Source organism: Castor canadensis, chromosome 15 (genome assembly GCF_047511655.1).
Source record: "Castor canadensis chromosome 15, mCasCan1.hap1v2, whole genome shotgun sequence".
In the NCBI taxonomy this organism is placed as follows: Eukaryota; Metazoa; Chordata; class Mammalia; order Rodentia; family Castoridae; genus Castor; species Castor canadensis.
The window spans coordinates 100,006,130-100,024,890 of NC_133400.1; the positions used below are offsets into that span (position 1 = coordinate 100,006,130).

The window sequence follows — 18,761 nt, forward strand, 5'->3', positions numbered from 1 at the left end:
TTCAGGTGCCACCAGCTGCACAGTCTTCATCCAAAGTGTCACGGCATCTTTCATCCTTTAAACTTGCCATGAACAGACTGCTGGCACACAGGACAGCTCAGATGAACCTCAAAGCCACTGCCCCAAGCACCAGAGCCAGACACGTAGGTCCCACTGCTCCTGTGAGCTGTTCTGGAAGGAAGTGAAGCCACAGGACCCCGATAGGAGGCTGCAGCTGCTTGGGAGGAGGTGTGACTGCTGGGGAATGCAGGGACCTTCCTGAGGTGACAGAAAAACTCTTACTTGGAAGGTGGAGGCGGATGCAGGATCTCAGGTATCACCAAAGCTCATCAGCTGCTTGCGCTCAGAGGGTGAACTGCACTGTGCATGAATCAGACCTCAAAATCTATTAAAATGAACCCTCTTCCCAGCTGCCTGTGACCCAGAGTCAATGTCCACACTCCTAATCAGGCAGTCTCCAGCCTCTGCATTTCACAGTCCACCTCATCCCTCCGGGGCTGACAGGCTGCCTTACTGAGATCCAAACTCCCCCTCAAAAAGGACCCGATTCCCTCCACCACCTGTGCTCCCACCCAGCACTCGGCAGGCGCTGTAATGGTTTGCCTATCCTACTACTCCCCTAGATTGCTGGGCCACGCGAGAACACCCATTCACCCTGCACTCTGACACCTGCTCTGCCGTGTGACTTAAGCAGGTGCTGAAGTCTACAGCACAGGCGAGTTCCATCTCCCGTCTGCATGCTGCCCATCCCATTCCCACCCCATGGAGCCGATGACAGATTAAGGAGCGCTGGCAGGTCCTGAGGGCTCGCTCCATGCTTGCTCTCGATAGCTAACTCAGTCCTCACAAAATTCTCAACAGACAGGTCTTTCTTAGGAGAGGAGAGCTAGCACTGAAAAATAAGTGACAAAGTGACTCACTTAAGCAGACATTCTTTCTGTCGGTTTTTTGGAACATGATCCCTAACTAGAGCCATTAGGTTTCACTGATACCTTCTACTTGTCGGGTCAGGCTATATTTTAATTATGTATTTAATTATGTAACACAACTTATAGGTGGACAGTGTGACCTGCACTACATAGATAAAACAATCAAGGCACAGAGACACTGAGGATCGGTGTAGGCCACACAGCCAGGGAGCAGAGGAGGTGCCGGTGTCCAGAGCCCACTGCCCTCCCCCCTGGCCACGTGCCTTGGCTCATAGCCTTCACTGCCCTCCCAAGGGCTTGCTCCTCGGTGGGCATCCCCTCTCAGAGCCACACATCCTCCTCCACTCTCTTGTCCTGCTGTCAGTGGACAGCTCGTAGATCCAAGTAGCAGCAGGTACTGGGGCACCGAGAGCACCAGGGTGGGGAGGCTACACTTGGGTTTCCTTGCCCATCCTCAGAGGGACCTGCAACAGCCTAAGATTGTAGAGAGGGTGTTACAAGAACACAACACCACCACACAAAGTTCAGAACAGTGCCCAAACACAGTGAGCGTGCTGCTAGATAGCCCTCGCGCTCTCTCTCTTTCTCTCTCTCTCTCTTTCACATACACACACTGATGGGTGTGTGTTAACAAGTCTTCAGGAACCCCGCATCATTTGCCAGGTGGCATTGGCACCGCACCACCTACAGTGGCAGAGTCAGGGCAATTTCCGTACCCGAAGTGGCAGCACTGGGCTGCGTGCAGGGTGTGGGAGTGGGGACTCACCAGCGGACAATCAGTGTGGACCATGGTGCTGCTGTGTCCTGCATTTCTTTCCCTAGTGATCGTGTAACTGTGAAATCCAGTTACAGATGGACCTCTGGACCTCCCTATGCCCACAGGAGATGAGAACAGACTTGGGTGGGCACAAGCCACAGCTGCTCAGGAAGCAGGAAGTGGCAGGGCTGACCCTCCTCCATCTTTCCTGCTCTGTCTCAGTGCTGTGTCACACATGGGGGACGGAAAGAGGGGTCTGGGGGTCAGGGAACAAGAATGCACTCTGTCTGGACAGTTGTTCATGCTTTCTGTCCATCTCCCTGTGCCCAGCACCAAGGTCGAGCTTCCTTAGGAAATTCTGGGCTTCCCACAAAATCGTGAACACCTTTACTCCAGTGTCATTGTACAGCTATGGTGTTATTAGTTACCCTCTTTCTCCAACACATCTCTCACTGGGTACAAACTACTCATCCCACAAACTGCTTTTTATAGCTTCCTTCAAGACCTCTGTATCACCTAACACTGTGCCTCGTACCTCCCGGTGTCTGATGGAGTCTTTGTTTAATTGATAATCACCAGTCCTAAGAACAAGAATTCCGTCTGCCATCTCTTGGCCCTCTGTGCTGCGCAGAGGCTTCCACACGCTCTCCAGCTCATCACACCAGTATGTGAATGGAGACTTCAAATGTCCAGTTTACAGCCTAGAGACGTCGCCCAAAACCCAAGGGCTACACCACAGATGTGGCTGTGTGACAGCCCTCTCCTGAGTGCCCATGAAGCAATGGGTGTCACAGGGGCAGGGCAACCAGAGACCTGACTGTGTACTTTGTGGAGACGAATGTCTAAACGCTCCTTCCAAAGTCAGCCAAAGCCGATTAATTTCTCAGACTTTACTCATCAGCAATATCAAGAAAAAGGGGTCAGACCCCATCCTTTAAACTCAGTACACTTACCCTACAGAAATGCCCAAGACAGAGGTGAATTAATGTCTTCAGCAACCTGAAGACTTATATTTTCCCCTTCGGACTCTCACTAACCTCTCTTTTAAACTCCAGTTGTTCCTGCCACCAAAAAGACCCCAATGGTGAAAATGGTTTGCAGCCCTACAAAACCATTACCTGACATGCACTACCTCCTCATTCCTACAAACACCCAGATAGGATGAGGGCCTCAACATGATTCCCGGTCTCACCAGAGGCCGCTGTCCCCAGAGGCCAAAGCCAGAGGGGCAGATCTAAACTACAAGAAAATGGCCAAGAGTAAGAACTACACACCGACCACTAACAAGCGAGCTCCCTTTCTAAGTGGACACGCCAGTGTGTGGGGCTGGCGGACGGCAGGTTTAGAACACAGCCCCCGTTCCCAGATCCAAGGCTCCCCCAGGACCTGAGCCTCCAACTTGGCCCTGACAGAAAACAAGTTAAAATAACACTCCAATGTCAAGCCTGGGGCTCCATGAAAGGCCCATTGTCTGGGATTCTATTTCAGAGGTGCATGGCAGAATTCCTGAAATTCCTTATCTTCTGGGCAGTGTGACCGAAACCAAGAGTAGCTGCCTCACCACAGGTTGTACACTCGGCCTCCTGCCAGGTTTCAGGTGAGGACAGGGGTGGGAGGACTTCCGCTTCCGGTCACTGAAGCAGCACACCGGGCAGGCCAGGTTTTTGGCCTCAGAAGTGGTCAGTTCTCTGGGCAGTGATTACTGGCACATCTCTCCTGTGAATTCAGGGGACATTTTTGGCTCGTAAGCCCCATTCTTCAACACGTGGCCTTATGGCTTTGCACTTGGCCTGCTGGTCAACCCCCAGGCTCTTGGTTTGTCCAGCCCTTTGAAGTTCCCGCTGCTCCTTTCACAATTATAGGAGCTAATGTATGGATATTTAAAAAGCAATTATAACACACCTCCTCCACTCTCCCACACTCAAATTCCACCCAGTGAGCCAAACGGGCTTCACTAGGATCCAAAAGAAAAAAAAGAAAAAATACCTGAGGAAAGGATCAAAGGAAGACTAGTGACAGGTATCACGGCTCTGCTCGGATGTTAAGGAACACCACGAATTCTCACCCTGGACACTCGGTGTCTGCACAGGATGAAGGGTCACTTCCCGTATGGCCACATGGTGTGCTCACCTGTCCCCACTTCATTCACCAGCGTCCAACCTCCAAGGCTCTTTGCAGTGTCTTTTAAAAGTACCTTCCCAGCTCCTGTACTCCCCAAATAAACCCCACATTCAAACAATTCTGTGTTTTAAAGGCCAACATCAAACACCCAGGCCTCACCCCTGTGTCTCCCCAGCAGCCCTGCTCCTCCACACGCTTCCAACAGCGCACTCTGGCTTTGGGGGAGGAGCCTGGGGCTCGCACTGACCCGCTGACCGCTGACCGTGAGCCAGTCCCACGTCCACCGGCCTGTGGGTGTCAACACCCTCCTACCCCGGTATTAGATGGGTCTACACAGGGCCCCTTCCCTCCACTGTTCCTCTGAACTCCACGGGAAGGTCTCTCCCTTCCCACAATACTTGACACCTGCCTCATCTTCTTGGCGAGTCTCCATCCTCTCTCTCACCAGCTCCTAAGCAGAGTGCGCATAAAATCTTTTGTCTAACCACAACTAGCATCTTTACAAGCTCACGTCTTTGTTGAGAGGACAATCACATCCTGTAATGGCAGGTTGGATAAGAAAGAGATACCAACTAGAAGGTTCTTCACATTAAATCGCCTGCCAATTCAGAAAAGCAACTCGCTTCGCTGTACACTTCAGAAATGAAGACAACTTCAAAAGCAATCATACCTTACAGTTGTCTGAACCCTGACCCAAGGAAGCACTGGACACAGCTGAGCGCTGCTCCCCAGGGCCTCTCTTCACTACTCACTGAGAACCCTGCTCCCCAGCTCTTCCCCCTCAGCTGCCCCCTCCCAGATTCTCCTTCCAGCAGGACTCAGTCACTGTCCTGGTCTATCCTGACTCCACCTCCTCACCCAGATATCTCAGGGTTTTGATACCTCCTCACACTGCTGCCTTCCAAATTTATGTCTCCAACTTGGGTCCCCTTCCCCTGGTCTCAAATTGCAGTCAGTGTCATCCTGCAAAAATGTAGAAAGCCCACCCAAGTCCAAGACCTTACAGACATCTCAGTCCCTCAAGTCCTGCTGTCCACCCCTCTCCACACACACTTCCTCCAGCCATACTGTCCTCCTGCCAGGAATCCTGAAGTGTTTACCCCGACAGTCTCCCCATATGGCCACTTCCTCTCCAATCCAGATTTTGCTGGAATCCGCTATTTCTGAAGGCCCTCCTTAGACGTACAAGCTCGAACCTCACTGCTCATCTCCACACTTCCACCCTCCTTCGCGACCTCAGTTTTGTGCTAAGTACCTGCCACCACCAACATACTACTTGTTTACCACTTATTTGGCTTAATGTGTGTCTGGCCTACTGGAATGCAAGCTCAGTAAGGAAGGACTTTGTTTCTGTTCATTCACCACTGAGCAGCACAGCCTCTGAGAGTTCCTGACACATGGCATCCAATTAGTACAGGACCCATGCTTGGATGAATGAGTTACCTTACTAAACCCAAGAAGCCAGACTTCTGCAAAGACAATACAGACTGTCAGCAAAAACAGAGCTTCACGCCAACACAGCCACCAAAACAAAAACCACCTTCCGTGGGACAAGCCTGCCCATGGATATACATACAATATTCAGCTTTAATAAGAAAACTTTTTACAGTTCACAGCATGTGAAATCTAGACCTACCCGTCTATCCCCTCAGTGTACTGACAGTAAAGGTCACGAAAGACAGACTGGAGCAGGATCCTCTAAAATACGCTACGTAACAAACTAGCAAACGAAAACTGACACAGTGATTCGACTTGATGCAGTACTTATGGAAAATTTAAAATAAAACATAAAATCATAAGCCAAGCTGGGTGTGGTGATGCACGTGTGACCCCAGCAGTCAGGAGGCAGAGGGAGGCTTGTAAGTCCAGCATGAGCTACTTACCAAGTTCAGTGCCAGCTGGGGCTACACAGAGAGACCTTGTCCCAAAAAAATAAAAAAGAAAAAGAAGAATCATAAGTCAAATTTTCAGAAATAACGAAACCATCCTGTGTGCAACTAAGGTACTTCCCCAAGTGGAAGTGACTTGCTGTTTCTCTGATAGATTTAAAAAGCACACAAGCTGTAGAGATGAGACAGCTACAACACTGACTTAGTACTTTAAGGCTTCTCCCTGACCCAGACCTGCCAAATAGGTGGACCTCAGCGCTGCTACGGAGGACAGGGCTGAGGCCGGTTCAATCAGCAGGCTGGCCAGGTTAAAATCTACAGGTTGATGCGTCGATGTGATCATGTGGCCACATTCAGCAGCTGGAGAGAACTCTCTGGTACCTGTGAGCTCACACACAAAAGATGAGACAGTATTTAGGCACCAAGTGTTTTCAACAATACAGAAAAACGAACACAGTTGTGGCTCGCATCAGGGTCTGTCCTAGGGAGCATGAAATACTGTACCACACACCAGGAGTTGACAAATCACAGCCCATCGGCCATACCCACCACAGTGACGCTTTTGTAAATAAAGTTTTATTGGAACACCACTGTTTACATATTGCATGAATGCTTTTGACTAGGGGCAGAGCTGAATAGTTGCAAGAGGACTCATGGCTGGCAAAGCCTGGAGCAGCTACTGCCCACACGTTCAGGAAAGTGTGTGAGCCGCAGAACACTAACTCACTTGGTCACACCTCACCCTACTCAGAGAGTTAGGCACAGGAGTGGTGGTGCCAGAGCTCTACAATACCACGGTTCCACTATTTGTCCCTTACATGAAGGGACAAATGCTTAGAGATGTCCATCCCTCTTCCCTAAGTCACAGCCAGAATAAGCAATGACCAACCATCCATGGTCATCAGACAGTCACCTTGGGGACAAGTCTGCAGTCACACTCGAACTCACACATCTACCCATGTCACCCATAAGAAGGAATCCGCAAACCACCAGGCTTTAGAATTCCAGTTTCCAAGCTCCACCCTGCCTGTGAGCCACCCAGAAGCTTTTTAAAAATGTATCTCTGCATTCCATGCTGAGATGGACGGGGACACAGGACAGACCTGCGGACAGCACGCTGGTAAAATCTCCACAGCGGAACCCAGGAGGCAGGAACAAAAGTGATCACTTAAAACCCTTTCAATTCTGCAGAGGATATGTCAAGACTTTCCAAACCACATGCTGGAAAAGAAATTCATCACTTGTTCCAAGCAAGGCCCACTAAACCGAATATCCAAAACTGAGCAGCAATTCGTTTTAAATCCTCCTAGAGATTCTGATGCTGCGTTAGGTGGGGGCATTGCGGAGGGCCTTTGTGCATTGACAGAACCAATCAGCTGGCCTTGAGGGTTTGATAGTTGGCCCAGGGACCCCTGGAGGTCCCTAAGATGGCAAGAGAAGGCAGGCAGGGGCTGACTGGAGCGTCCATCCTCCAGGGAAATCTGTTGTTCATCTGAGCCTCAGAAGGGTAACCCAACATGGCCTCCTTGCTGCATTTGTTCTGGGAAGTTTGTGGAGTTTTCCCCACCAAAAATAATGTGCTATTGCCATTTTAAAACTACTAAATATTTTTAAGTACGTCATTTTCAACATCCAGTATGGAAAATATCAGTTGCTGTCACCCATGTAGATAAAAGCTCTCAGGCGAGGAAGGCATCCCTGTGCACAAAGTTTTGTAAACTATTCATGGAGGCAGGATATGGACAGGATTCAGGAGCAGAAGCCCTGGACTCGCACTCAGCACCGACCTCTAACAAGTTTCATGGCTTCCACCTAACCAGTCAAGTTGGGCCTCAGCTTCCTGTGCAAGAAGGACAGACCTGGATGACAGAAGCACCTGCTCGGGCTGCAGTGAGAAACCCCAAGGGCAAACTGCGGGGATGCCCTGCAACTGGGAGGCCCCAGCTCAATGCAGGCCACTGTTCCATTACAACCATTAGGGAATTACATACATCTGAGAGGAGGCAATGTTTGGAGAAGACGGATTTTAACAAATCAATTCACCCTGACTAGGAGTCACCTGTAGAAAAATGGAGCCCCTGCCATTCCCTCAACCTCCCCTGGAACCTTCTACCCACAAAAACCCTTCCTACTGAGGCCCCCAGCTGGCCTTGGAGGTACTGGGGACAGTCACTGACACTGGAATTAAAATCAGCAGCCTGACGGTAAACTGAGTGAATAGTTTCCAGCTCTAGAAAGAGAGAGAGAAATCAGAACAAGAAAACAGTCTAGCCATGCACGGTGGCACAAGCCTATGCTCCCAGGTACTCAGGAGGTGGAAGCAGGAGGACCGAGGACTGACACCAGGCTGGGCAAAAGTGTGAAACTGTTAGAAAAAAATACTCTAAAGCTAAAAAAAAAAAAAAAAAAAAAAAAAAGGCCTGGGGGCATGGCTAAAGAGGCAGAGCACTTGTCTGGAAAGTCAGAAGCCTTGAGTTCAAAACTCCAGTACTTCAAAAAAAAAAAAAAGTAGTGTAAATGAACTTGCTAAACAAACTGTGATTTTAAAAACAAGGCTTTGATTATAAATGATTAACAAACAATTTGCATCAGGAAGTCCTTTTCTTTTCACTGCTGTTCTTCTGACAATCTCTGATGGCAGTTATGGAGCAAACAATCTCCAGATCGTTCCTCTTCCTCCCAGATGTTTGTCCTTAGCGGCAGACTCACCACTCTCCTCCTCACGAACCCTCAATGGCTCCCAGGGCCCACTGCCTCGAGAGCTGAAGGTGTTCACATGCCCACACGTGAAATGAGTTTCCTTCCCACAAATCCCAAGACTCTGCTTTCCTTCTAGCCACATCTCACTGCTATTGCTCCCTGGGAAAGCTATTCACTTCCAAGCCAGTATTACCCCAGCTGCCTTGGAAGGGTTAAGAAACAAGAAAGATTTCCCCCCAAGGACTTCTGTCAGTCTCTGAGAGGGGTTCAGCAGTGTCAGAAATCAAGACATCATGTAACTTGCCAAAGGTCACCGAGCTAGCAGGGAAAGACCCGCATAATCAAATGCAGGTCTGACCGACTGTAAAGCCCTGCCCGAGCAAGCAGGGCTTTCTGAAATGTGATTCCACCCCCCGCCCCATGCTTTGATGGACCTGATGATGACCATGAAATGACCAATATGTACGGTCTACATAAAATAGCCTCCCCCAACTATTAAAACTAAGAAGTGGCCTATTTATTTCTTACTATGCACACATAACCCAAGATTATTCTTTTGAAAGCAACTTCTTGCTACTCTTGCTTCCAAGACTGGGAGCCTGCAGGTTGACCCATACCAGCTCCCCACTGTCCACCCCACACACCTGCTTGTCAGCAGCCCCACTCCTCCAACAGGCCAGGCTCATTTCTGCTCCAACTTTCTTCAGCCTGGCACTGGGTCTCTTTCTCAGAGCAGCTTCCTGTGGGCCATCACATTCCTTGTCACCTGCTCAACAGGCTAGTATTACAGCTGCATGTGTGCCGTCCCTTTCTCACTAGACCACGCTCTATGACCTCAGAGTTAGTGGCACTGCCCTCTGCTTTGCCACTGTGTCTCTGGGACCCAGAAGAGGATTGCAAGAGCCAAATGGAGTCCCAGCTCCTAACAATCTTCCTCTTCTCTCTGGATACATACACAGCCCTGGCAACTTCCATGGCACCTCAGAGTCTTCTCAAATTATGGTCCCAAGGATGGAGACTTCAAAGTGTATTGTACCCATCCTGCATCTGGGGTGTGACAGACCCCAGCCTTTTTTTACAATATATATGATGCTGAAAACCTGCAAATTTGGCTCAGCTCTCAACCTGCTGCCATCAGTCAGAAAGGGACAAGGCTGTTTATACCATGCAGCTATCTCCTAACACAGCAGCTATGACTTCATCACCTATCAGAAAAGATGAAAGTCTGCCAAGAGTAGTGGATTATTTTGACAAATTTAAACATTTGTTTTGAACAATAATTTCCATGGAAATTATGTAGCTCTTTGCTACATAGTAGACTGCAGAGTGACAGTAAAACTCAATATTGAGTTTTAAAGCCTTCTTCATACTGTCATTAGCTTACGACCACCATTAGCAAATAACAAATAAGGCCAACAACACATGCCGTTCGGCACAAAGGATCTGCCATGCTCAAAAGCTACACTTCATCTATCGAAGGGAACTCCAAATTATGTTCACTTATTCACTGAGCAAGTAAGACAGTGAGCTGGGACAGGCGGTGGCGCTGTGATAAGCAAATTTCAGGCTCAGTTGATGTTTTCATTTTATGCTAAGTAATTGTAATAATGGTCACACTGAAACATACACTTGGCCAGGCTAGTGGGGCGCCAATGAAGGCTTTGAAAGAGTACACCAATTTAAAGCAAAAGGACCCTGTCTGCCAATTACAGACATTAAAATGGTCCAGGAAGTATGGCTACTTATTCTGAGGGCAAAAGGGTTTTCAAACTAAGTAGCAGGATGTAATCACCTCCAAAATACAAAATATCTGCTGTCTACACAGCAGCCTATACAAGTTTTTCTGGTGTCAACAAAAACCCTTAGCCACAGTCATTCTAAATTTAAGTGTTAATAGCTAGGAGCCATGGCTCAGGTGAGTCTAACTACTAGGGAGGTGCAGATCAGGAGGATCATGGTTCGGAGGCCAGCCCAGGTCGAAAGTTCATGAGACCCTATCTTAAACAATAAAAAGCTGAATGTGGTGGACAGTGCCTGTCATCCCAGCTATGCAGGAAGTGTAAGTAGGAGGACTGTGGTCCAGACCACCCTGAGAAATAAATGGAAGACCCTATTCAAAGAATAACTAAAAAACAAAAAGGATATGGGGAAGTGGCTCAAGCAGTAGAGAGTCTGCCTAGCAAGCACCAGGCTCTGAGTTCAACTCCCAGTACCACCAAAAAGGAAACAGTGTTAAGAGTTCTTTAAACATCTTATTACATGTATGGAAAAGTCATGATTAAGCCTCAACTGTGTGCAATTTCATGGATGCCAATACAAATTTTAAAGTTTACACTTTATATAGAAGAGCTTACTATTTGTCAAAGTGGCACGGGATTAACACCCCTGCACATTTACCAACTCTAGAACACCAAACACATTCTGCCCGCGATCCCTTGTGTGGCCCGGGCCCACAAGCACTACCCACCAATCACCCTGGACAAGGTACAACGTGAAAGCTGCAGATGGGTCCCTTAACCGTGCACTCTAGGGACCACCCCACCTGCTGTTTGCTTGTATTGGTGACCTGATGTCCTGTGACAGAGTAAGTTTCAGAATGCCACGTTCCATGTTATCACAAGCTGCGGCCACAGCCATGAGCAGGGGCTGGAACAACACTGTGGTCACCCTGCTGCCACCTAAGACTTCCAGCTGAGATACAGGCCTGCAGCACCTTGCTCACTGGGCAGAGGGCTTAGCAGGACACGTGGACAAGTCGCTTGTACCGTGGCAACAGTTTGCATTTTTCTTCAATAAAAGCACACATTAGGAAATAAGCCCAAACTGGTAGCCAAGACTACCAAGCTTGAATTTACACAAAAAAGTATACTGAAAATCACGTTCTCTACTAGAAAACAGTCCAAAAGTAATTCCAGTCCTCTGCTTCTCCAAGTCACATCTTGTTAGACTTTGCACCCATCACTGAAGCAGTTGAGATCTAAATTATGAGACTTGGGACTTTTATGACTTGAAGGTCATAAAATGAAACCTAGAAGTATTCAACACTTGCACACAGCTACACACATAGGAACTTATTCCCGATTCCCATCATGAAAATACTAGTAACTTTTAAGTAAATTTCAGCACTGAAGGATCTTGGTAAGGAAAAAACCTCTACAGGAATACAACAAATATGTCACTTCCTCCATACAGAGATGTAGTGAACGTAGCATTTTGTCTTGCTACTGCTGTTCACTTGGAGGTCACAGCATTCAGCTGGTTTATCTCCTGTCCTGGCAGGTTTCACAGGCTGAAGGGCAGCAGCTGTGGCAGGCCAACGGCAGCTCTGGCTGCATCCTTTAATCCTGCAAGAGAGTTCATCTCACTCCAGGAATATGAAGTGACCTTCAGCAGTAAGGAGGCAACTTTAAACAGCCATTCCTATGGCATATTCAATGGAATTTGTATTTAGGTTGTATGTCAGTTCTCACTAGCATCTGGAAAAGTCACCCTAATTAATAATAGAAGGAAATGACATAAGCCAGGTCTTTGAGATTCCAGGTACCTAAAGGTATGCCCTCTCGTTCTTAACCTCAAATAGCACGTGGCCCAACTGAGTGCTTCCGGTCTACAGAAAAGAAGCCAGCCAACCATTAATAAAATCGTGCTTTTCTTACAGAGACTTCTGATGAAAAGTCTTTGGAAAAGTCAAGAGCATGATGCCACATTTAAAGTGAGAGAACATGGGGGCGCGTCCATCAGCGCATGAGGCCCAGGGTTCACCAGCTCGCAACTTTAATACAGCACTTGTAAGGTGGAAGGTGAGGGGAAGTCTGACGGAGGCCCTGGGGCTGGACAGGTTGCTACTGTAATGGCCAGAAAACTCCTACCCAAATGAATGCGGGACCAGGGGTACACAGAAACACAAGGAAAATATCATTTCTTCCGGTCAGTCGCCCTGTAAGGCACCTCAAGGGCCAAGCTGCTCCCTGAAGTTTCCAGCAGATTCAGACATTTACAAGTATTTGATCTACAAGCAAGCCCAGCCCCAGTCTTTTAAAAAAAATCGCCCAAGGGTAACAAGTCAGAGTAAGTGAGTCAACTGCCCCAACGCAAGTAAGGAAGGCCTGGCTGCGCTCTGAACCGGGGAGGCCTGGGCAGGAGATGCGCCTGCGGGCTGCCCGCCACCATCTCTTGGCACCTGGCGCCACACCCCGGGGATCATCCTCTCCCTCACCACTTACTGTTGCTGGACTTGAGGTCCCGGTGCAGGATGGGCACGAAGGCCTCCTCGTGCAGGTAGAGCATGCCGCGCGCGATCTGCACCGCCCAGTTGACCAGCACGTGCGGGGGGATGCGGCGCGCGCGGCGCGGCCCGGGCGCGCGCGGATCGGGTGCGGTGGCCGCGGCTGCGTGGGCCAGCGCGCGGTTGAGCGCCCCGCCGCGCGCGAACTCCAGCACCAGGCAGAGGTGCGGCTGCCGCAGGCACACGCCGCGCAGCTCCAGGACGTTGGGGTGCCGCAGCATGGCGAAGAGGCGCGCCTCGCGCCGCACGCTCTCGGCCGCCGCCGCCGCGTCCTGCTCGGGGTCGCGGCGCGCCGCCTTCACCGCCACCTCCTGGCCCTGCCAGGTGGCGCGGTACACCTGGCCGAAGCCGCCCGCGCCGATGAGCTCCTTGAGCTCCAGCCGTTCAAAGTCGACGTGCACGGGCGAGCCAGGCCGTGGCGGGGGCGGCGCGGGGCGCGCAGCGGGGTGGCAGGGCGCCACGTAGCTGGCGGGGAAGATGCCCAGGCGCTGCTGCACCTGGCCGGCCCACCAGCCCTCGTCGCCCGACACGGCCGCGTCCTTCGACAGCACTTCCACCAGCTGGCCGCGCCGCAGGCTTAGCTCGTCCTCGCCGCGCGCCTCGTAGTCGTAGAGCGCGGCCCACAGTCTCGCGCCCTCCGGGGCCGCGCCGCCCGAGGACGCGGAGCCGCCGGGGACGCTTGGGCTCGGGGACAGCGGCCACTCGGCCGTGCCCTCGGCGCCCGGCAGAGCCATGGGATCGGCGGCCAGGACGCGGGTGGAGAGGGCGCGAGGGGCGCAGCCTCAGCCTCCAGGGCGGCCGGGGACGCGCATCGTCCGGCGGCGGGGCCGTCCGCGTCCAGGGAGTGCGTACGGAGAGAGGAGCAGGGTCGGGGACGGCGGAGGTCACGCCCACTGCCTGAAGGCCCTGGCCTCAGCCCTCGCTCCTGCTGGGCCGCCTGTGCTGCTGCAGCGGTCCCCGAGGCCGCGGGCGCTGTCGCCCCATGGTGGCGCGGGGCCTGCTGCCCGCCTCCAGGCCCGCCCCGCCTCCTCGGCCTCACCCGGCCGCCCAGCCCTCCAGGTTCGCTAACCCCCGGACCCGCCCCGCCCTCTCCAGGTCCTTGAGCCCCACCCGGCCCGCGCCTGCTTCCTGGTCCGGCCCCGCCCTCTTCAGGTCCACCTCGTCCCCCCTGAGCCCGCCCTGCGCCTGGCTCCGTCCCCGCCCCCTGGATCGCTCCGCCCCCAGACCCGCCTCCAGGGCCCCGCCCCGTCTCCAGGTTCCTTAGCCTCCCTTGTTCCCCATCTGCCCCTTTCAGTCCATTGGCCTCGCCCTGGTGTCGCCTCCTGGGCCCGCCCTTCCTCTCCGGGTCCATTCAGGCCCCCGCCCCGCCAGGTCCGCCCCCGACTCCCGGCCACCCTCCCCTCTGGTCGCACCGAGCTGAGCTGCCTGGCTCTCCAGGTCCATTAGCTCCTGCCCGCCCTGCGCGTCCCTGCCGCGCGCGCTCTATAGCTGGGGAGCGCCGCGCCCACGTGGCCCAGAGGCGGAGCCAGCCTGGGACCTCTCAGTTTTCGGGAAACTTTTGGCCAATCGTGGGCCTGGCTGGGAGACTCCTCTGTGAAAGGTGGGGGGAGGAGAACACCCTTGCGCTAGGGCGTGGCAGGGAGTGACAGGTCATCCCGGAACAGGTGGCCGGGCTGCTGGACAGAGAGGTTCCAGGACTGGACCAGTGCGCGCTTGGTCTCACCGGGCTTCGAGCGTGGAGAGCCCTCGTATTACAGATGGCCGCGCTGAGCGAGCCGCAGTCAGGGGAGCCCCGAAAGCTCGTGCTTCCCGGTGGTGGGTCAGTGACGCCTGCGCGGCTCAGATGCGCAGGGACCGCCAGCCTCCCTGGGCACCCGCGGTCTTGGGCGTGGGTGGCCTTGGCAACGCCTGGGTCCCCAGAGGTTTGCCACGTTCCTGTGGCAGAAGATGAAGCTAAAAAAAGGAGAGAGAGACAATTATTAAAATTCGAAAACTTAGGTCATCGTGCGCTTCATCTGAATTCCCCAAGTGTGGTTGCTATATGACTGGTGACCTAGGGTAGGACATACGATGACGCTAAATCCCAAAATGAGAACTTGTTGCCTTTTCTGTTGTCGTCCAGTCTCTCACACTGAGTCATTTATTAGTTCTGTGGCTTTAAGCAAATAACTTTACTTCTCTGTGACTTGGTTTCCTCATCTTTAAAATGGGTGATTGTGAAAAGTAAATGAGTTCACAGATGTAAAGAATATTGCTTTTTAATAGAGGGCAAGCAAATCTCTGGCTTGACCCCTTTGGCAAGCACAGGTACTAATTTTCTCCTAATATTTATACTTATGGATGCTCCATTTTCCATTTAAAGCAACGACATTAAGACTTAAATAATTAAGTTAAAATGTGTCAACATGAAGGAAAAAAATTAATTGAAATGGTCACTGGCCCATGGATCTAGCGAAACCATGGTTGTTGGCTAATGGCCAGTTTGGAAGATACCGCTGAGGTGGGGGAAGCCGTGATGTTTACAAAGGAGCCTTGAAATGACTGAATTCAAAGTACTTAGAGAAGGTGTTGACAAGTGCAAACAGCAGATTTGATCAGAGCAAAGTAAAAAAAAAATAGGAAAACCACACCTGAGGTCAGAGTATTTGGGGAAAATTGAACCTGTTTACAACGTTAGCATCAGAAAGCCAAGGGACAAGTGCCAAAAAAAATATACAGAGAGCCACAAGGACTTAGTCCACGACCACGGCCCATACCCCTAATCCAACACTCAGGCCAAGGTAAGTTCCAGGATTTAGAGTAGTATGTGTGAGTAGTACAGCGTGTATGGAAACTTTGCCAGTCCCCAGCAGAGCTTGTGCAGCAACACCCTACACCATGCACAGTCATATTCTGCCCTGTAATGCAAGTACTTTCTCACCAGGAGAAATACACACACCAAAATGTGTGTGCCATTTCAGGTGGAGTTTGGTGCCAGTGAGTGCTGGAGCCAGCTCACAAAATAAGCTTTGAATGTCAGAGCGTTTTGGGTTTTAGAAGTGCGATTAGGCCTTGTGGAAGTGTTTGTGATAACTCCTCCCAGCTTTTTAATGCAAGCCAGTAGGTGGGTGGGATGATGTGAGTCACCCAGGAAGCAGATATTGGAAGGGAGGGTCTTCCTGGAAGATTGCTTCTTGTTCAGTCCAAGCAGGGACAGTCAGAAAATAAGAAAAGTGAGTAGTGAGGAATAAGTTGTGTGTTGCAGCGATTCTCTGAGCAGAGCATGACGCATCAAAGACCCCCTTCTGCTGGGCCCTGTGGAAAACTGAGGATCGGTGCACCTATCACACAGAAGACCTGTCAACTGTGTCACACTTTGTATCCTGCGCCTCTGCTGCCTGCCAAACCCAGCCTCCCATGTTCTGGAGGCATCTTCTGCAGAACCTTCTAACCTAACCTAGGTGAATAACCCCTCACTTGAATCACAGACCTGGGAGCAGGACGAGCACCAGGGATCTCTAACTGTCCACACCATGGTCAGACTCATCCTGCTCAGTGGAGCAGTGGAGTCCTGTGGAACTCCGTTCTGGGGATTACACAGGGTTGTGTCTATGCTCAAATATCCAGAACTTACCATGTGTTGCACTGGGGCCTTTTAAAGGCCCTGAATCTTATAGTGAGGAAATCAGTATGAATGTTGTGCTCTACTTGGGAGCATGTGCTGTTTCCATGTCCTCTCTGTGCAGCCCAACACCATCCTCCAGGAAGACAGGTATAACAGAGCACGGGGGGACAGAACATGGGGGATAAGCATGTATTTTAATAGAAGATGATGAAAACAAGAACCACAGGGAAAATGTAAAAGAATCAGACTGAGCAGGTTGGGTGTGGTGTACACACCTGTAATCCCAGATACTGAGGGCAGAGGCTGGCTCAAGACAAAAAGCATGAGATTCTATCTGAAAAGCTAAAACTGAAAAAGTACTGGGAACATGGCTCAAGTGGCCTAGCAAGCGTGAGGCCCTGAGCTCAAACCACAGTAAACTTCCCCCTTAAAAAAATCAATACCTAGAGGATAACAGATTAGTGTTCACAAAAGAGGGAATGACTGCATGGGACTATGTAGATAGATAGATTGATGACAGAGGATTAATGGATGATGGATAGATAGATGATAGATAGACAGACAGACAGACACCTATACATATATGAAATCGCTTTCTTCCGTGTTTGGCTTAGGTAATTCCTCACCATTCCTCCTGTTATCTTTGCAGCCGAAGTGTGCTACTTGGACACCAAGAGATCCCTGAGACCCTTTCAGGGGCTGACAAGGTCAACACCGCTCCCATAGGAGGTGACAATGCTGTTCCTTTGTCCACTGTGTTAACATTTGCATTGATGATGCAAAAAGCAGCAGTGGTGGCACCAAGCCAGGCAGTGTCCCTGACCGTGGTACTCTTCAGTGTCACACAGGGGCAGGGAAAGAAAAATGGCCTTGCCAAAGCTGTGAGAATTGTCTACACACCCTTGATAGTCTACAGAATGGGAGGAGTGTGGGAAGCTGTCTGCTGCTTGCCCAGGTGTGATGCTGTTTTCAGAACAGGTATCTGGAGGGGTTCACTGAGGTGTGCACACCACGTCCCCTTTCCCTGGAATACCATTTTTACTTGAAAGAATGACTGACAGGCAAACTGCAGTTTCTCAGACTTAGACACTTCGAAGACATTTTCTTGAAAGTGAGCCTGCTATCCAAGGAGATCAAGCTTTGGACAGCATTTGCAGCCAAGGTGAAGGAATGAGGGCTTTCCAGCAGAAATCAGAGTTTTGGAAATGTGTGCCTACTGTCATGTGCTCAAGGACTGTCCTTCCAGACTCTCCTGATAAGATTGGTGGTGACATCAATGACTGTGGTTTCTTCGTATTGGAACATGGCAATATGCAGAAAAATGTCACTCCATAAACCAGTAATTTCCAAAGGACCAATGCCATTTTGATATTACAGAGTCATGCACAGGCAGGGCCATCACAGTGAGTTATGAAGGGTTCATTGGAAATGATTTGTGATCCACAGTGAGGGTAATCTCTAAGAGACACCGGCATGTGCAGCTTTGGTATGGGACCATAGAACAGCTACTCTTGGCTGAATGATGCGTGTGAGCCAGGAATTGGGAGGTGGAGGTGGGAAGTGGGTCCAAGAGGGCCATATGAGAGGTCCTTGTGATGGCGGTCTTCTGTATCTCACCGTGGGGTGCATGACCGCACACATGATCAAATCCGCAGAACTACACACACACACACACACGAATGCAAGTACAAATAGTTCCAAGTAATGTCACTGGACTTTATTGTCATGGCTGTGATATTATTCTGAAATTAGGCAAAATGTTGCCATTAGAGAAAATTGGGTGAAAGGCTTATGAAATGTCCTTGGGTTCTGTATTGCAAAAGCATGCAAATATACAATTATTTCCAAATAGAGTTTAAAAATACTGTCTTTTCCAACTACACATGTGTGAGGCCAGAATTTCTCCACATACTTCAGCCAAGGTGATACATTGCAATAAGAGTGCAGAACTGAGGGCTGGCAGAGTGGCTCAAGTGGTAGAGCACCTGCCTAGCAAGCGTGAGGCCCTGAGTTCAAACCCCAGTATCTCCGGAGCATGGTGCAGCTGTCTCCCTTCAAGCCTGGCATAAAAGGGAATTGCAAACACTAAACAATGCTGCTCAGCCTATCTATGTGTTTTAGTGTTGGGAAACAGTTTTCACAAAAATGCATTAAATGTTAGCTTAGAATGGGTTGGTCATTATTTTTAAAGTCATACTACAATTATTTTACACGTCTCAGTTTTCATTTCTACTACAGAAATTATTGATAGTTAACAAAGCACATACATGTCTCTGAGCCCTTCAATACTGTTTGAGAAACTTGTAAAGGAGTCTTGAAATCAGAAAAGCTTGGATTTTCCCAGTTGAAGGAAGGACGCAAGGAAGATGAACAGCTGGTGAAGCTTTTGTTAAATGAGGCATCAGATCCCACGCTCCAAGCCCTGTACTGCTGTGGCCAGCACGACAAGGCTGGGACATTCCAGCAAGCTGTCACT

The 18,761-nt window shown here is 50.4% G+C and overlaps 1 protein-coding gene across 3 annotated transcripts in view; it reads right to left on the bottom strand.

Annotated features, from left to right (window-relative positions):
- Positions 1 to 13,702, bottom strand: part of LOC109698134 (mitogen-activated protein kinase kinase kinase 21) — a 42,384-nt gene extending 28,682 nt beyond the window's left edge. For all 3 annotated transcript variants that reach the window (XM_074056855.1, XM_074056854.1, XM_074056856.1), the window contains exon 1: positions 12,620 to 13,702. In XM_074056855.1, coding sequence (XP_073912956.1) covers positions 12,620 to 13,415 — 796 coding nt within the window. In that variant the 5' untranslated portion in view covers positions 13,416 to 13,702. The remainder of the gene's footprint in view (positions 1 to 12,619) is intronic.
- Positions 13,703 to 18,761: the final 5,059 nt, after the last annotated feature.